This window comes from Lytechinus pictus, chromosome 8, assembly GCF_037042905.1.
Source record: "Lytechinus pictus isolate F3 Inbred chromosome 8, Lp3.0, whole genome shotgun sequence".
Classification (NCBI taxonomy): Eukaryota; Metazoa; Echinodermata; class Echinoidea; order Temnopleuroida; family Toxopneustidae; genus Lytechinus; species Lytechinus pictus.
The window spans coordinates 25,322,091-25,340,250 of record NC_087252.1 but is presented as its reverse complement, the minus strand read 5'-3'; the positions used below and the strand labels follow the sequence as shown (position 1 = coordinate 25,340,250).

Below are 18,160 nucleotides of genomic sequence, written 5' to 3'. Positions count from 1 at the left end.
AAAATAATACAAAAGGTGTTTGAACATGCAATTTTTTCTTACCGAGGAATTTCAACCCCGATAAGTTCATGTAAAAAATCAGAAAAATTAGAGAACATTATTGGTGAAGTATCATAAAAATCCATCAAACAGAGTTATGCATGCACTTTCGAACTTTTTTTTTTATTTGTGACTTATGTGAACAGCTTCCCAATATATAGTGTTAAATTAATTCCAAAATATCTTAATACTTCAAAAATCAAATCAAAAGGAGGAATACAAATATTTTTTTATAGACAAGGGGTGTGGAATGATGCATCTGATAATATATCCTGCACAAACAAAAATACTTAAAATTTTTAGGGAAAATGGCGTTTTGGAGAATTCATACCATACATCAAATGGGGGAGCTGCTTGCCAATGACGTTACAAATCAAAACTTTTAAAACAAATGTAACTCTGTTATCATTTGATGGATTATCATCAAACCTTCACAATATTTTTTCTCTATTTTTCGGCTTTTATCAATATTAACTAATCATAAGGGCAACCTGAAACAAAGAGCCACATTAATATAAACTTAAAACATACACATTGATATGTACAGAAGACAAATACAGCCACATCAGTATTTTTTATGTCAATATATTTATTCAACATTTCCCATGGAACATACAAGAACATTTGTCAAAAAATTTGGAATATGGGCCGTGAATATTGAAACAAATACATATAATCACATATATGTCTATGACGGAATCTATTAATTTCATATTAAATATTGTAAGTCGTCTCAATATTCACATAGCCATCGACAATCCCTTTGCAAAGGAATAACAAGGATGCTTATCACCTCAAAATCATTCTCAATCTTTTCTAATTTAACAATAAAAAAGCATCATCTCATTACATATTTTTCCTGTTGTGATTAAATATTAATCATCGCTCATGTGTAAAGAGTGCTTGTTTTTTTTTAAATGATGAACTGCTCGATAAGTTCCAAATAAATTGCTTTGAATACAATATTTTATTCAGAAACCACTCTCCACATTCCACAAGAAATCAATGTATGGAGTGGGTAAATGTAAGCAAAAAGGCTTGAACAGAGAGGAAAAGGAAAAGAAATAGAGAGAGACAGAATTGGAGAGAGAACGAAGCATTGGAAAAGACATTAAGAGAGAAATAAAGCAGTAATACCTTAGACACATTTCATCTGTGGCCGCTGTACAGTCGAAAATAGCCGTTTTATCTACCGTAATTTTATTCAGACCACCCGTATGAAGCTGGTATAAAAAATGTTAAAACGGCTGTTTTCGACTCGCCGTATGGTGGCGGTAGGGAAATTGTGACTGAGGTATAAGAGAAAAGAACAAGAGAGAGAGATCAGGGGGAAAATAAAGTGAGGAAAAGTGAGTAGACAGAGTGAGAAATGTAGAGGGAGAGAAACCGAAGAGCGATGAGAGAGGAGGAAAGAGAATATTACACTGTAAATGCAATATATTTTGTAATCAAAATCATGTTCGTACATAGAATGCGTTAGATAGGTGATCCCAAATTGCTTCTTTTTTCACTGATCACACAAAGTAACAAACAAGAGGAATGATCCAGGGAGCATTTCATGAAAGGTTTTGTCAGCAATTTTCACCAGTAGATGTTACAGTTACACCAAATTCTTGCATCTGATTGGCTGAGAGCGTATCAGTCCGACGCAAAATTGTTCATGAAATGCTCCCGTCAGTACGCTCAATTCATAATTCCAAGTCCTACATGTAGACCCATTGGATCACATTTCACATATTGCTAGGTATTTGCCTTGTATCAATTGGCCATCTACAATCAAATTATTCCATTGGTGGGGCTGGCTGTACTCCTCATCTTACACCTCATTTTTCTCGTGTACACTTCAACTGGGTCTAAGAGCAGGAAGGCATGAAGCTGTACAGTGTCTGAAAAGTTGTCAAGCCTGGAGAGAAAAAAAAATGGAGATGATGACAGCACTACTAAAATATAACCTATTTGTGCCAAGCTTAATTTATTTCATTTCAATTCAATTCAATTCAATTGTTTTTATTGTCATGTTCAATTAAAAACACAAAAATTGTCCTCAGACTCTTATTAACAAAAAATGCATTGAAACAAAGAATAATCAATCACAAACTATAAATACATCAAAATAATACATACCTGTAATATAAATATATCAATAAAATAAATATACATAAATATACCGTTTGCATGCTTGAGCACCCACAACACGACACCAACCACTGACCCACTGTATGAAACAAAGTGTCACCCCCAGTGGAACAATGCAGTCTAAGGTGTTTACTCAAGCATGCAAACAGGTACCGGAAGCTATTACATGGATACATGAATAAATCAAATGAAATCAAATCAAGTGACATTTAAATGCATAATTCATCCTATGAGGAAGGAAAAAATAAGAAGAAAAACATGAATTATACTCAAAAGTGTAATCAACCCAAATCTCTAAGATTCTTACACTTTCTTGGTCAATTGGGAGAAATGCCCTTTAACCCGAGTATTTTAGATTTTTATATTGCTGCGTGGTCCCAAGGAAATGGTGCTTTGGGGGAAAGAACACAAACTCCTGATAATTAGTATGTCTCAAATATGAGCGTTGCCGTTGTCCCTACCACTTGTCACAATATAATGACCAATTTCTTCTTCTTTTTTGTAATTATCTCTGTTATTGTTTGAAATTTGTGTGTGTCATTATTACCTTGTAAATACATCGCAATTCGGCCTTAGCCGCGATGATGTCTTGATTTTTATTAATAAACCATCTATCTATCTATCTATCTATCTTCTTGTCTTCCTTTTTTTTCTTCTCTTTATGGCAATCTTCTTCCCATTCTTGATCTCTGTGTTGTTCTGTTTTCCTCCATCCCTTCTTCTTTCTCATTTTCCACCTTCTTAATGATTCTCCTTCTCCTCTTCTTCCATTCATCAATATTCACAAGAGGGAGTTTATTCATTAAAGAAAACTACTATCCAGTGCACATTTCACATATAAGATGACATCGTTTTCATGTCACCTGCACATCTATTATTCACCATTCAAGAGCTTCTCATAATTCGGTGGATTCACAACACACTGTGTGCCACCAACCATTGCAGCAGACAGGCCGAAATTGCAATGCCTCATGGGAAAACATGTTGAAATTAATCACTGTGGCGCGCACTACAAGCATGTGACAATGCTGTGCTTGTCGGCACGGCTCAACAGGCTTGCAAATACTTTCGACCATGGTCTAGCGGGCGGGAGAGAAATTTGCCTCACATTTCTATGCGAAATGTGATCAGTTAAAATAAGATGAGTCCGGCTTTTTTAAAAGGAGACCAGGCAGTGCAGTGGATGGTAAAAATACAATTATAGTACAGTATACTGTGCTCTGCCTGCGCATTAGATGTCAACCCCCGAAGTTTGAAATTGGCCTGTCTACGATAAAGGTGGCACACCGAATTGTGAATAAAAAAATTCAACAGTGGGATTTTAGCCATTTGAAATTTTCAACAGACTGTATTATATCCTTACCAATACTAACCTGTGTTAGCAGAAGCCAGCTTCTTTGAGTTTGCCAACAAGTTCCCCCACGTTCTCAACCTTCTGTCCAGCTTCTCTGACCGGTGGATCTTCCACTCTGACCACTTCTACTCTTGGGGTCACATCAACACCAAGATCACCCGGCGTCTTCTTGGCGATAGGCTTCTTCTTGGCTTTCTAAATGAAGAAAACAAGGGAAATAGAAGATAGAATACAAGGATTCTTTAATCTACAAATCTTAGGTCACCAGTGCCCAGTTACATAAAAGTTATTATACAACTCATTAAAAGATTCTTGTAATTTGATTGGTTGAAAGCCATTCAACATTTCATCCATTTTGTGCTGCAGGCAAATTCATTTTCCATTATAGCGACCATGCATTTTTTTATTTTTCCATTGCACGGTTGAGCTCTCTCCCTCAGTGTGTACCACTAAACTTCAGAATACAGGCCATTTTGTTTAATATCCACTTGGTTTAACTTTAAAACCACTTCGTCTTCATTACATTCAAAAGATGAACTGTTTGCGGTTATCAAACGTTTAATTGACAAAAATCACCTGATTTGACATTGTGGAGATTAGACCATCTGAGCATTACACTACATGGGAATTAGATTAAGTGGGTATTACACCAAAGGTAGTGTAGACCAAACACAGGGGCTCCACACTAACCTTTTTTTTCTACTGGTCTGACCTGATCATGTCAGACCAGGACATACCCAGTTTTTCCATTTTTTACTGGACCAAACCTAAAATTTACTGGTCCCCAAAAATAAAGAAACATATAAAAAAGACTTGAGTTTATTTTGTTGTCTTTTATTGCTTATTGTTACCCCCCCCCCAAAAAAAAAAAACAGAACAAACACTCAACATAATTCATGAGAGCCATTTTTATCATTTACAAAAGAGAAGAAAATATATTTTGTACCAGTTAGATATAATCTTATTGGTCATGTCGGACCAGTAAATGTGGCTTTTTCTGAAAAGTTACTGGCCCGACAGCAATTTTTACCGGTCTGGGACCGTCGGACCAGTGCCAGTGTCACGCGCTGCCAAATGGCAATTATATAAAATTGATAGCAGATGAAATAATTATGACTCATGTGGTATTAACCTATCTAATGAGTTGACAATCTGCTTTTAGACCAAGTGAATATAAACTGGTACAGCTGTAAACGTGCTAAGTAAGCAATTCTATCAACGTTAGGTTTAACATGTTTGGGTCAAAGTACAGGTGACAAGGATTATAGTATTGTTTGGGATTTTGACTGAGTAAACAAGCTCTATGGTGAGTATTCTATACTATCGTGAAGTTTAGCTAAATTAATGGAGTTGCAGCAAACCACTTCATGAGAGAGTCTTTGAAACAAAGGTTAATCATGGATCTAGAAGTGATAAAATTACAGCCCTTTCACACAGTAAAAAATAATCATAATTTGAATGATTCCAGTGAAAAATAAGGCTAATGACGAATATTTAGCACGTGTGAAACCAAACTAGAAAATGATCAGAATCACAAACGCTAATCACAGTCACGAATACAATAGCAATCATCATTTACAATGATTCAAGATTCATGTGTGAAAAGGCCCTTAGTAAACCTAATTTGGGAAATCTGGAGAGCATTTCATTAAGGGATTTGTCATCTGACAAGTCCCGTTTCATCCAACAGTTACCATAGCAACAGTTCTTCTAAGCCAATCAAAATCAAGGATGAAACGCTTCCACAGAAACCATTATTACTCACCATGATGTTAGGTAGCGTTGCATACCGGGGTTCATTTAACCTCAGATCTGCTGTGACAACGGCTGGTAATGAGACCTGGATCGTCTCTAATCCACCATCGATCTCCCTCATCACTTCCATCTTATTGTCTTCAATTTTGACCTCTGAGGCAAAGGTCGCTTGAGGCCAGTCCAATATGGCCGCCGTCATTTGACCCGTCTGATTGCAGTCATCATCGATTGCCTGTGAGAGAGAGAGGGAAAGTAACAGCAAGAGGGAAAATAGAAAAAGGGTAAAAGAAGAGAAGGAAAAGAAAAAAAGACAGATAGATAAAAGATAGAGAAAGGAAAAGAGGGGAAAGGTAGAGAAAAAGAAAGAGAGGGAGAGCATGAGAGATGAAACTTTATTTCCACCTGAAACATGTGCTTAATTCTCAATTTCAAGTTATGATATTCAATTCTAATTTTGTATGAATTGGAAGTTTCATTTTTCAAAAGTACATAAAAAAAAAACACACAAAACATGATGGATTAGACAGGGGCCGTGTATTTAAAGTAAAAATTATCATCTGATTGTAATTTGTTTGCAGTCAGCCATCCCCCCTACAGCATTCCCAGCTAAACCCGGGGAAATCATATAAACAGTAGGCCTATTGCTCAAAATAGATTACACCTGAATACATGCACATGTAGATGGCAATTTAAAAATTCTAATAGTGAATACTAAGTGAATTCATCAAGTGTACCCTCAACTTACTCAATGTTAATCTCACTGATGCATCCACTGTACACATCACAGTTCACCATTAATACTTCCTCTAAAAGTCTGCTGGTAGGCATTAACGCCCTATAGGCATCTGGATTGGTCAAAATTACTCAATATATCCTGACACGATACTTCACTCTAAAGGATAAGAGATGTTTTCGTAGTGCCCTTAATCTTCATTTAACAGGGCAGGGGATCAAGTTTGCCCAACCCCCCTTCAGCCTTCCATTATATGACCAATTACTCATAATTCAATTTCTTCCCGAAATCATGTAAATCAAAAACATTGTTTGATTTTTTCATGGAAAAAGTGAAATTAGTCATCATTAATTATAATACATTATCAAATCTATGAAGATTAGCATATTTGATATTACATGGTATCAAAAATAAATAAATAAATATACCTCCCAAGTTGCGTACTGACCAGGATATGCAGACCATCATTTTTTAAAATTTTTTTTCAAATGCCATGACTCCCTTATATCTTATTTCTACGAAATATTTAGTGCTCGTTAAACTTTTGGTTGGAGGTTAATTAGTGAACATAGCTTTTTAATAATAACAAGCCTTTTCAAAGATATAACTGCAATAGAGCAGTAAAAGTTAATTTCAGATATTGATGAAACTCTCCCATGATGGTCTATACTATGCCTTTCTTTTTTAGAATTTGAATGCATTGCTTGGAAAGTTTATACAAACATCTTCACTTGGAAGTGTTAGTGATCATCCTACTGAAATATAGGAAAGGTCATGTATTTATTATTTTCTGTGTCTGATGCATTCATATATTTGTGATATGTGATATACTTTTCCCATGCACTTTTCTGTTTACTGATCAAGAGTCAGACAACACTTTTTTCCATTTTTTTTAAATAGCAAATTACATGACAATAAATGAATTCTCACCTGTTTGCCCAGAATGACTAAGTTTGCATCTTCTTCTTGTGCAAGTTTTGCCATGATCTTGGAAACATGGAATGGACCTAGACCCTCGTATTCTGCTCCGCTGACCTCAACGTGAATACCTCTGTCAACACCCATGGCCAGTGCTGTACGTAACGTTTCCTGAATAAAGAAAGTATATCAAATATACAATTGCATTTAAATTCTAAATTACACGGAGGACAAGAAAAGCAGGCCTTTCAGACAGGTGGTCTTTATATTTTATGCTATAGAAATGGTAGGGACAGTGATTTTCCGCGATCGCGGAAAACGGACGGAATTCACGGAAAGGGCCTTTTGAAACGGAAAGTGGCATTTCAAACGGAAAATCACGGAAAACGTATTTTCCCTCAAAATACACAGAATAGCAACATAAATTACTCCAAAATCACAGCAAAATGAGAATATTAAATGGCCAAAAAACCCCAGAAAACACGATCTCACTTCGCTACTATCATGACAATTCACACATCGTGACTGCACTCGACATCAGCACACTCGTTTGTACCCCGCACCGTACCCGTACCCGGCCGGCCGGGTTGGGCTTCACATGCACACATATCGTTCAACTACATGTACACGGTCGTGTGTTGCTGCCCTCTACGTTTGAAGATGTAACAGCACGATATCGTGGTCTTAAAATCCAAGATGGCGGATTGGGGAAAAGCCGTTGACTGATGATAACGATGTCCAAAAACCCCCAAAATTATCGATGAAATATCATTTCACCGTGAAATAATGCTAATAATATGAAAGGTGAGGATGTATGCATGCAAAATGGGTGTGTAAAAATATTTTATGCACCCGCATAGATCCGATTAGAACGGATTTTATTGTGTTGTTGGTACAGTAGCAGATACAAATTTTGACCAGTGCGAGTATGCGTGTTGTGATTTTGCTATTGTAAATGTGTAAACGGAATTGTCACTTTTCCGTGTGTACAAAGTCTATGGGGAAACGGAATTTCCGTTTTCTGACATGCTGAAACGGAATTTGAGATTTTCTGAAACGGAAAAGGCATTTTTTTGAAACGGAAAATCACTGTCCCTAAAATGGTTGCTAAACCAGGTTTCACTGCATATGTTTTAGAAACCAATAATCAGACCTGCCAACCATCTACAACCAAAACAAGTATTGTTGACAAAAAAGAGTATTATAAAAAAATTGTCTCAACGTAACAATTGCCAGCCTGTTGTAGTGAGATCGGTGAAAAAAACATGTGAAATGACTCTACTTGAAAACTTGATAATTCACCCTTTTAAACATGTGCTCGTAGCCTGTTCTTTTCATGCAACAAGTTACTGGCCCGACAGTGATTTATTACAGGTCTGGGACTGTCGGACCAGCACTAGTGTCACGCGCTGTGTACAATACATACTCCATGATTGGAAATTTAAAAAAAAAGTATTGGCGTATTTATAGCAAAAACGAGGAACAAATACTCTAAAAAGGGCATGTCTGGATAATGTTGTGTATTATAGGGATTTTATAAATTCTGCTTGCATAAAAAATATATACAATGTTTCAAACCTTTTGGATCTAATGACATGGTTTATTAGTATAATGACATTAGTACTATTCTTGCTGTATATTCTAAGGACTACTATTTTACTTACACCAATGCTAAGAAAATGAGGTGTTGTTGGGGATAAAGCTATGTCTTGGTTTACTCTTTGTCAGTATCAATATTAGAAGATATCTAGCTCTAATTTGAAAGCTTGTGATTTCAACAGGTTTGTGAAGTTGGTTTACAAGATATGAGTCTTGCTGTGAGCTTTAAACAAAAAGCAGAATTGGCTATCAATAGCTTAACCACAATTTTGGTTCAGACTCCACAGTTTAAATTAAATTCAAGGCCTATTATCAATAAATTAATTTGAAAAAAATTGATAATAGAATCAGAATTTTGAGGCTATTTTCAGACCAGTGCTTGAACTCTTCTTTCAAAATAGAGGCATTTGCCAATTAATTTATTTGATGAAATTGATAAAGAAATCAACTTTTCAGTGAGCAACTTGCGGTTTCTTTGCCTTTTTTAAAACAGCATTTTAAGCCATTTTGAAAAGTGGCCCCAAAATGGCAACCTTTGTCCATTTACTTTTAGATTTCTCCATCTGACTTTAGGAAATGGAACAGCTACAAAACTGTGACTTTTGTTCATTTTGCACAGCCACAGCTGTGCTCACTGTGCATCTAGCTTTATCTTTAGATCAGAATTTGAATGAAACTTGAGCTCTGAATATGTGTCAATAGTTTGATGAAATGGAGTCAGATTGTGTTGTCTACGTATGTAGCTTACCTGAGATTGCTGTGGTCCGCAGCTGACAGCGATGATTTCCTTGACAAGTTTCTTTTCCTTCAACCTTACGGCCTCTTCTACGGCTATCTCGTCGAACGGGTTCATACTGTGTTTGACACCCTCCGTAACGACACCCATATTGTCTGGTTTGACACGGATCTACGGATAACAAACCAACCAATACATCGCCAATTAATATTAAAATTAAAAGGGAAAATATAGAGCCAACATCGAGTTCCTCACACGTATAAATAATTCGCTGCCGATTTCAAAACATCACATGCGCGAGGGTCTGAGCTCAGACCCTCGCACATAAGCATGCGATGTTTTGAAATCGGCAGCGAATTATTTATACGTGTGAGGAGCTTGAAGTTGGCTCTAAATCACCAATTTTGAGGATAACTGCAGTGATGGATATGGAGTGAAATTACTAATAATAATAATAGCGGTATATTTACCAAGGGTAGCCGCTTCAGTTCCGAAAAATGTTCTCCCAGCGGGCCCTGCTATTATTACCCTGGCTTTAGCTGGGCTGCCTAGGCGCTCAAGCATTCAAGGAATTAATCCTGCCGGGTACCCATTTACCTCACCTGGGTCGAGTGCAGCACAATGTGGATAAATTGCTTGCCGAAGGAAATTTCGCCATGGCTGGGATTCGAACCTACGACCCTCTGTTTCAAAGTCCGAAGACTAATCCACTTGGCCACAACGCTCCACTTAGGATTAAATCCAAATAGGATTAAAAGTAAGAAATTAAGCTTCTTATTCTTTTATAAGCTAGTTTCGGTGTAGGATTTTTACAATAAATATGCATTTTTCCCCATCTTTGCCACTCAAGAGTATCAGCTCTAGCGAGTTTTGGACCTTGATGTTCGGGTAGGTGGAGCGTAGCTGAAGAGTACCTGCGCCGGTGTGCGGCCGCTTAAGGGTTTTTTTCCATCCTGTAACTATTTTGCACAAAAACTATTTTAATCCATACATATCATATAAAAAGGACTTTTATCGCGAAAATTGGCCGATAGCCATCGCAGTGGTCAAGATTGACCACTTCTGACCGCGATAGCATTCTTCTGTGTGCGGCCACCCTATCTCCAGTGCGCAATACAATGTACAATTCCTATGGCGCTCCCGCAAGCTCCGTGAGGCAGCTGCAATTCACCTCTAAACGGCGTGCGAACGCTGCTAAGTGCGCAGTTCCATTGAAGCTTTTGGTCTACACGAACATGAGGTACAAAAAATGGATGAAAGGTGGAATAGAAACCATCACGAGTGACTGAATAATGCATGTTGGGCCTTATCCTGAAATAAGTCACCTCTCTTCTCATACGTGTGTCGGTGTGTGTGTGCTCTCGTTGTGTGCAAAGTTAAACTAAGTTAAAGACAAAGTAAGTTTTAACTGTCAGTAGAGGCGCATGGCCAATATTGGAGACTGTCTCCAATGTGGGAGATTATCTCCAATATCAGAGACTTTTGTAAAGAATTTGGGTATCCAATTTCAGAGACAGTCTCCTGTTTTGGAGTCCAATTTCCTTTGTTTATATTTGCTGCAAAAGGATTACCTTGGCGGCAAATAAAAATGTGATAAGCAGATTCCTCATGAAAAATTACCCCTTTTCACCGTCTACCACTACTTTAAATATTCACCGTCTACTTTTGTTTTGATAAGGATTTTTGTTGTCAATCACACACAAAACAAATGGGCTTCTGACCTCAGTGAGACAAAATTTTGGGTGGAAAAAATCATGCTTTTGTTGGTGTTGTTTCTTTTGTCCTTTTGCAAAGCAAGTCTCCAATGTGGGAGATTGTCTCCCCTATTGGAGAGAGTCTCCCATATTGGCCGTGCGCCTCTACTGACTTCTTCCTTCCTGGTTTTCTCCCTCCGCTGCTTTCGGAGATCAGCCCTATGAAGGCAATAGTATCCATAATAAATAATCATCCAGGGTTAAGAGTAGACAGGACAAGTCGTAAAGACATAGTTCATGCAGTTTAATTATGGTTATATGCAGGTTCTGAGCATGTATCAATATATTTCAATCGACACATATGAAGTTTATAGATAAAAAATAATGTCTTAAGAAGCAGGCAGTCTTTGATAGAGACTGGTGGATCAGATACAGGAGGAAGAAGTACAACACAAGTGAACAGAGTAGGGTTTGCTGAGTTATAAGAAGAGATCACATCTGGGTAGTCTTTCAGAGATTCATTGAGTAAAGATATAAACTCAAAGCGAATTGAGTTGGAATGGGGACATGTGGCGATAAAGTGTTCTACTGTTTCGTCTGCACTATGACAGTGCTGGCAGGTTGAGTCAGCGGTCTTAGCAATTTTGTTCAGTCTGGTTTGAAGAAGGTAGGTGGAAGAAAGAAGCTGTGCTCTCACTGTCAAGGCCTTTCTAATCAAGGAGGATGGAGGGTTTCTTGGGTAGAGGTCCTTGACGTCCATAGGCAGATTACCTGCCCAGACTGAAAGACTGGCTTTCAAAAGGATGGTTTGCTCTAGATCCTCATTGACATTTCTCCTCATTGCTATGTTGATGGTGCGCTTCCAAGTGTTGTATTGAGGTGGATCTGTAATTAGATCTACAAGTGGTGGGAGATGATATTTGGACAGAGTATCAGCAAACATCCGGATGGTTGGAGTTGTTTTCTCTGAGGCATGAAGGAAGATTCTAAACTCAAACCGACAGCGATCAATAGAAAGAATTGACCCAAGGAGGAGGAGTCTGTCCAGTTCTATCTGAGCAGACACTGGAATCAAGTCTGTGAGAAGATACACAATTTCATCGGCTGAAGTGATTGGTACTCCTAGGATCCTTTTGAATAGCTGAAGTTGTGTTTTGTTCAGTTCGTAATTCCGAAACACGTAAATTGCCTATACCTCGATGTTCGTTAATCCGAAAACGTAAAAGGGTTCCTTAATCCGAACATTTGTGGCGTTATTACGAAGGTTCGTTATTCCGAAGGTTCGATGGTCCGAGGACGAAGTGGGGTTCGAAAACGTAGTATAAGATTATGTATCAATAAAAACACGTAAGCAGTTTGGGAGAGGAAAGAACTCCCCGCCGCTGACGTGACGAAATGAACGGCAGTGAATGGAGTGGTGACTTAAAATTAAACAAGGATAATGCCGCATGTTGTACAAAATGATCAGCTACGTCGTTAAAATAAACTTATAAAGGAGTAACTTTACAAATAATACAATGTCATAATCGATTTCTAACACTACAGTGTGTAATCCATGCTCTCAGTCTCAATATCTTAGTCATATTCATAGACATAAATTATGTCTATGAGTATGAATATGAGATATTGAGACTGAGAGCATGGATTACACAGTGACACTCACAGTGTAGTCTGTAGTGTTAGAACGAGGCATCATAGTTCATACTTCAGCTCTTGACATTGGATTCTAAAGGTAAGCCAAAATAAATACTCGGGTTAGATACAAATGCCAATAAATATCGCCATGCCCATGCCATGGTTGCTTTGCCCTTCACATGTCCTTCGCCCGGTCTCGTCTGTGGCGGAAAGCACACTTTCTCAGCCGGTGGGCGGCGGCTGGGCAGGGCTCGAGCAATGCGATATCAGATCTCCGTGGCAGTGGAGCTGCGCAAAAATTGGGACAGAAAGTTAAATTATTGACTCAAATTAAGTATTCAGGAAACTGCTTACGTGTTTTTATTGATACATAATCTTATACTAGTCTAAACTTACCTTAACTGCATAATCTATCACTCTTTTCACGCCAACAAGAACACGGAGGGCCATTTTGATTTTCGTCTGATCCTGTGTGTTTCATAAATTCTTCGTGTGTTTCCGCGCCCTCTAGAGTTGAAGTTGCGGAGATCCATATCCAGAACTTTTTTTGGTTTGAACATGAAATCGTTGACACATAAATTTGCTTCAGAATTCATCGTACATAAACATTTTCAATAACTTGATTAGGCCTATTCCAGATGGGAACTTAGAGTAAATCTGTACACATTTCTTTAACAATATTCAGGGAGGATAACCTGTTTTTTTTTTCATTTACAATATCATTAAATAAAATGATTCGAGGCCTTTTTATGGTTAAAAAAAAAGCACAAAAACAAATAAAACAAAAAATCGAACACTCAGCCACGCATCGCATCTACCCACCCTCCTTGAAGTTTGTCCTTTGCAGGTTGGATTTTTTTTTATTATGGAGAGCATATTGGAAAATATAATTAATAATTTGTAATCTATTAATACCTTTAACATAGACTTTTTAATGAGAAAAAAAAAGATTGAACGTTTTTATTCATTAACAACTCACGGATGTCTTTTACATAATATGAATTATAATATCACCACTTATTTCTCTCTTTCCTATTTTCTTTCATCAGTTCTTTTTCTTTTTCTGTTTTTATTTTTCACTTCCTCTCTTTCACCACTCTCGTATTCGTTTTTTTCTAGATCTTGATTATTTTTCGATTTGCTTTTCCCCTTTCTTTCTTTCTTTTTATCTTTCTTCCTTTCTTTCTTTCTTTCTTTTAAGTTTTCTTTCTTTCTATCTTTCTTCCTTTTTTTCTTTTTTTTCTTTCTTTCTTTCTTTCTTCCTGTATTTAACTCTTTCCAATCATTTCTATCTAAATTTTCATTCCCCCCCCCCCCCTCTCTCTCTCTCTCTCTCATGTTCCTTCGTTCGACACAAATCCGGTCTCTCAATTCTTCTTCACCCTGTCCTTGTTTTTTTTTTTAAGCACTTTTACTTTAATGGAAAATCGAAGGACTGAAGTCAGAACTCTAGATACAGACCCCACCCCCACCTCCTGTTCTGCAGCTTCCATGGAAGGCCTAAATCTGTATTTTAGATTTAGATTTATTCATTTATTTCCGTTCAAACAAAAGATATAATCAAAGTAAAGTGTAAATACATGTTCAAAATAATACATACAGTTCTATAACATTTCATAACAAATATTGAAGATAAAATTATCTGAACGGAGGGACTTGCCAAGAAAAGCAGAGCTTGTAAATAAGGCAAGTCCCTAAACATAGTTCCAATACTAAATAACATAACCTATATACAAGAGACGGGTGGAAAACAAAAATAAAATACATAATCTACAAAATACCAAAATAGAGCGTATAAGCGACAACAAAAAGTGGAAAGTAATTTGAATAATTGGAGTGATAACGATAATGATGATAAAATTTTTAATAGAAATTATAAGAGTGGAAAAGGGAGGCAAAGGAAAGAGAGGGGAGAAAAGGGTGGTGCAAATAAAACTGAAAATAAAAAGAGGAACATGAAAGGTGCACAGGTCATAGGACACTGTAGTGACATTATTTAGAGTATATATTAGACAAATTTGTTGATAATTAAATGATAGTTGTAAATACGTTTAGTTACAGTTATATATTAGCTTGACTTGTTGGTGTGGAGTATTGACAAATTAGCATCTTTTTAAGTTTGCGCTTGAAAATGTTAATGCTTGGTGATTCTTTAAAGTCATTGGGCAGTGAATTCCAATACACTGGTCCAAAAAAGACGAAAGAGTTTTTTGCTAAAAGAGTACGGGTTGGGGGTAGATGATAACAATTACGTTGTCTCGTTGGGTAATCATGTATGGAGGAGTTTTTACAAAACATATTTGAAAAAATTGTGGGGAGATCATTTTTATTTAGTTTATACATAAATTGGGCGAGTTGGAAAAGATATAAATCATTCACTTTAAGAATATTATTTTGGAAATTTTTTTTTCTCTCTGCGTATAAGACATCTTTTTTAAGGCGATTATTAAAATCCATATTCATAAGTTCAACTGACATGACTTTCCACCCCAAAGAAAAAAAAAGTTGATTTGGATAAAAAGAGATAAACCAAAGAAGCATTTTTCACAAAACAGTTATACCACAACTCAGAGACATCAAAATGAGAGAGTCGATGATGTCCCTCACTCCAGTTTTCCTTTGTTATTTTTTTATTCGAATTATACAATATTTCATTTTTTACGGATTTGAAAATAAGAACCCGCTATTTTGAACCCCGAAATGATAAAACGATGAAAATTACACACGTTCAGTAAGGAATAACATTTCGTTTCATGACAATGAGGAGAAAATGAGAATATTTCATATCATAAAATACAAAAGAAATAGTGAGTGGGTGACGTACGTCATCAGTCTCTTCATTTGCAGACCAACCAGGATGTACGTATAACTGTTTTGTAAACTTAAGAGAAATTCTAAAGTGTTATCAGTTTTTTATTTAAAACATCCGATTTTGATGAAATTTTTAGTGTTATGCTTCATTGATTTGTCTACTTTTTTCAAACCATTTTTTTTTTTTGGGGTGGACTTGTCCTTTAAGGGGGTACGCCAGGCTGAAAATAATCATATAAATGAATAGAATAAAATTCACGGCTTCACATCCTTATTCTAGTTCCACATCTACCCAAGATACAGACTGCCATACAGGCAATCAATTTAAAAAAAAATACGTCATCACAGTAATTATTTCAAATGAAGGTCTCTATTTACAACATACCAAAAGTGTAATCTGGACCCCGTCTTACAAAGAGTTGCATGTGATTGATCCGATCAACCACAACTATGGAAAGTCCACTACGGCAATGTTTAAAATGCATGTTTATTCATAACATTTTTAAGGTATGCTGTATGTTCATACATTCATCGTTTTCTTGAAAAGCCTGTGGACTTCTTTTTGTTTACAAAGGACATTGTGCAAATTTCCTTGGGAAAAAATTATGACATTGACGGATTTCCATACAGATGTTGACCGATCAATCGCAACTCTTTGTAAAACGGGGCCCAGGGCTCCATTTCATTAAAAAAAAAAGTTGTTATGATAGCAAGTCTTGCTGGAATATCACCTTGCATCGGAAGAACCAAGCAAAATCAGAATTTTCTCTGTTGTCATGGTAGTTGACATTTCTAGCAAGACTTGCTGTCATAGCAGATTTTTATGAAATGGGGGCCTAGGTGGTTCGTTGAGAACTTATGTAGAGAGAAAATAAATCAAAAGATTGCTACTGGAAAATGCTGTATCAGGTGTGTGTGTCATTTTATTTAGAGCGAATTTACATGTTGTATCATTAACATACAATTAAAAACATAATGTCATTAACAATGTCGACCAATTAGATAAATGCCTGTAACAATGGAGCGACGATATAAATATAATAAATATACATTAATTAAAATTAATATATGGTTTTCATAGAAAATACACCAAAACATGTAATTAATAGACTGACTGCATAAAGAGGTACAACTATTGCAACTTTGCCAAAATGGCAACTACCATGGTAACAGGGCTCAGCAGCCAACCACAATCAAGGTTGGCATGGAATGACAAATTCCATTTTTGTTGTACATGTAACTGAGCGAGTCCCTTGAATTGCAATCAATAAACAAACTGTGACACTCTCTGAAAAGGCTATTCAAAATTTTCAGAGGCGGAGCAACTTTAACTACATACCTAGGATAACCGAAAAAAAAGACTCAGGGCGATTCCATGCTAGAAGGATCAGCCATTTTCACAACACTTTTCCACCTGCCGTCCTAACAGACAAGGAACTTGTTTTGTGGTAATGCAGGGTACATGGATATGTAAAATAATGACTACCAACAAAAATATTTTCCATTGATGAATTAGGGGTGAAAATTTTGCGTGTCGTACGGGACATTTCTGACGGTCATGTAAGACACACAACACTTACACTTTTAATTCACCCGTACCCAGCATTTTTGTTTTGTTGGTCATCAGTTTTTTACATCACTACCCGCTTTAACTTTATCGTTAGACAAAAAAGAAAGTTTTATTGCTGAAGCATTCTGCTAAGAGACTATAAATTGTTGTCAAAATGTCCCGTATGGAATCGTCCCTCACTGTTTTAAACTGTGGTTACACGGCTCAGAACACTCTTAATTAAATTCTTACTTTCTTTTTATTCATTATTTTTTTATTTTTTTACTTGATAAGTCACTGAGAGCGATCGCCACACACCCTGTGCCACCATCCTGAAGATTATAATAAATTATTGCTTTACATTTTTACAGTCATGTGCAAATCAAATATACATATATATATATTTCAAACAGTTAAATGCACATAATAAATCACACACTATATAAAACCTGAAAAAAAATAAAACAATACATGCATGTCAGATAATAGTCATGCATTGCATTAATACTTTCAGACAGAAACAGATATTGTTAAATATGTTAAACAAAGTCAAATTCGGTATTCAATAATTTTGTTCGGTAAAATTCATTTCCCCAGTTTCCCAATTCATTTAATCTCAAGGATATCATCATTTATCATCATAACTATTCATATAACCATTTAATCATGTTAACTATTAATTATTACACCGACGATCTCTTGGAAATTAGACCATTTGAAAGAGAACTAGAGAAAAGTTGAGATTAACCGAGGCGATGTACAGACAAATTGAAATATGAAACCTCCCGACAATATAGACGGAATGGAAAAAGAATTAAAAGATAATTTGCCAAGTGATAGTTATAGTAAATCAAGTAAGTGGTACAGTGAATCAAATTTTGATTAGACATAGTATATAAATACTTACATAAAAAGGCCTACAATGGTTTTGTTTTCATTTGTGTTATATTTTAAATTTCTGATAATAGCAAATTTAAAATTAAAAAACTATATTTAGAAAAAATTACATTTGGAGACCAACGAGTAAAAGACAAAATACAAGGCCAGAAGTAAAAAAAATAAGCCAGAGTGTCGATTTGACAAGTGATCAATAAACAAATAAACAGAAAGTGGACATTCGGATGTCATTAGACCATGTACAGGCCTAGAACCATGGCCGTATGTACTGATTTTTTATTTATTTATTTATTTTTTTTTTTTT

General features: G+C 36.2%; 1 protein-coding gene across 2 annotated transcripts; it reads right to left on the bottom strand.

Annotated features, from left to right (window-relative positions):
* Positions 1-608: 608 nt before the first annotated feature.
* LOC129266188 (electron transfer flavoprotein subunit beta-like) lies at positions 609-13,108 on the bottom strand. Of its 2 annotated transcripts, none has more exons than XM_064103846.1 (6): positions 12,996-13,108; positions 9,283-9,441; positions 6,948-7,106; positions 5,295-5,516; positions 3,549-3,724; positions 609-1,942 (listed from the first exon to the last, which is right to left on the bottom strand). In XM_064103846.1, exons 1-5 carry the CDS (start codon positions 13,047-13,049, stop codon positions 3,554-3,556), a joined length of 765 nt encoding a protein of 254 aa, XP_063959916.1. In that variant the 5' UTR covers positions 13,050-13,108; the 3' UTR covers positions 609-1,942; positions 3,549-3,553. The 2 variants fall into 2 exon arrangements, with proteins under 2 accessions (XP_063959916.1, XP_063959917.1); XM_064103847.1 differs by having other exon boundaries at positions 3,539-3,724; positions 12,996-13,089.
* Positions 13,109-18,160: the final 5,052 nt, after the last annotated feature.

What these genes read in the sequence shown, in the direction of transcription:
- LOC129266188 (XM_064103846.1), bottom strand. Translation starts at nt 13,049, where the DNA reads ATGGCCCTCCGTGTTCTTGTTGGCGTGAAAAGAGTGATAGATTATGCA. An exon ending in TGATAGATTATGCAGTTAAG is followed by an intron (nt 9,442 to 12,995) that starts GTAAGTTTAGAC and finishes TGTTATCCGTAG; the next exon opens with ATCCGTGTCAAACCAGACAA. An exon ending in GCGGACCACAGCAATCTCAG is followed by an intron (nt 7,107 to 9,282) that starts GTAAGCTACATA and finishes TTCTTTATTCAG; the next exon opens with GAAACGTTACGTACAGCACT.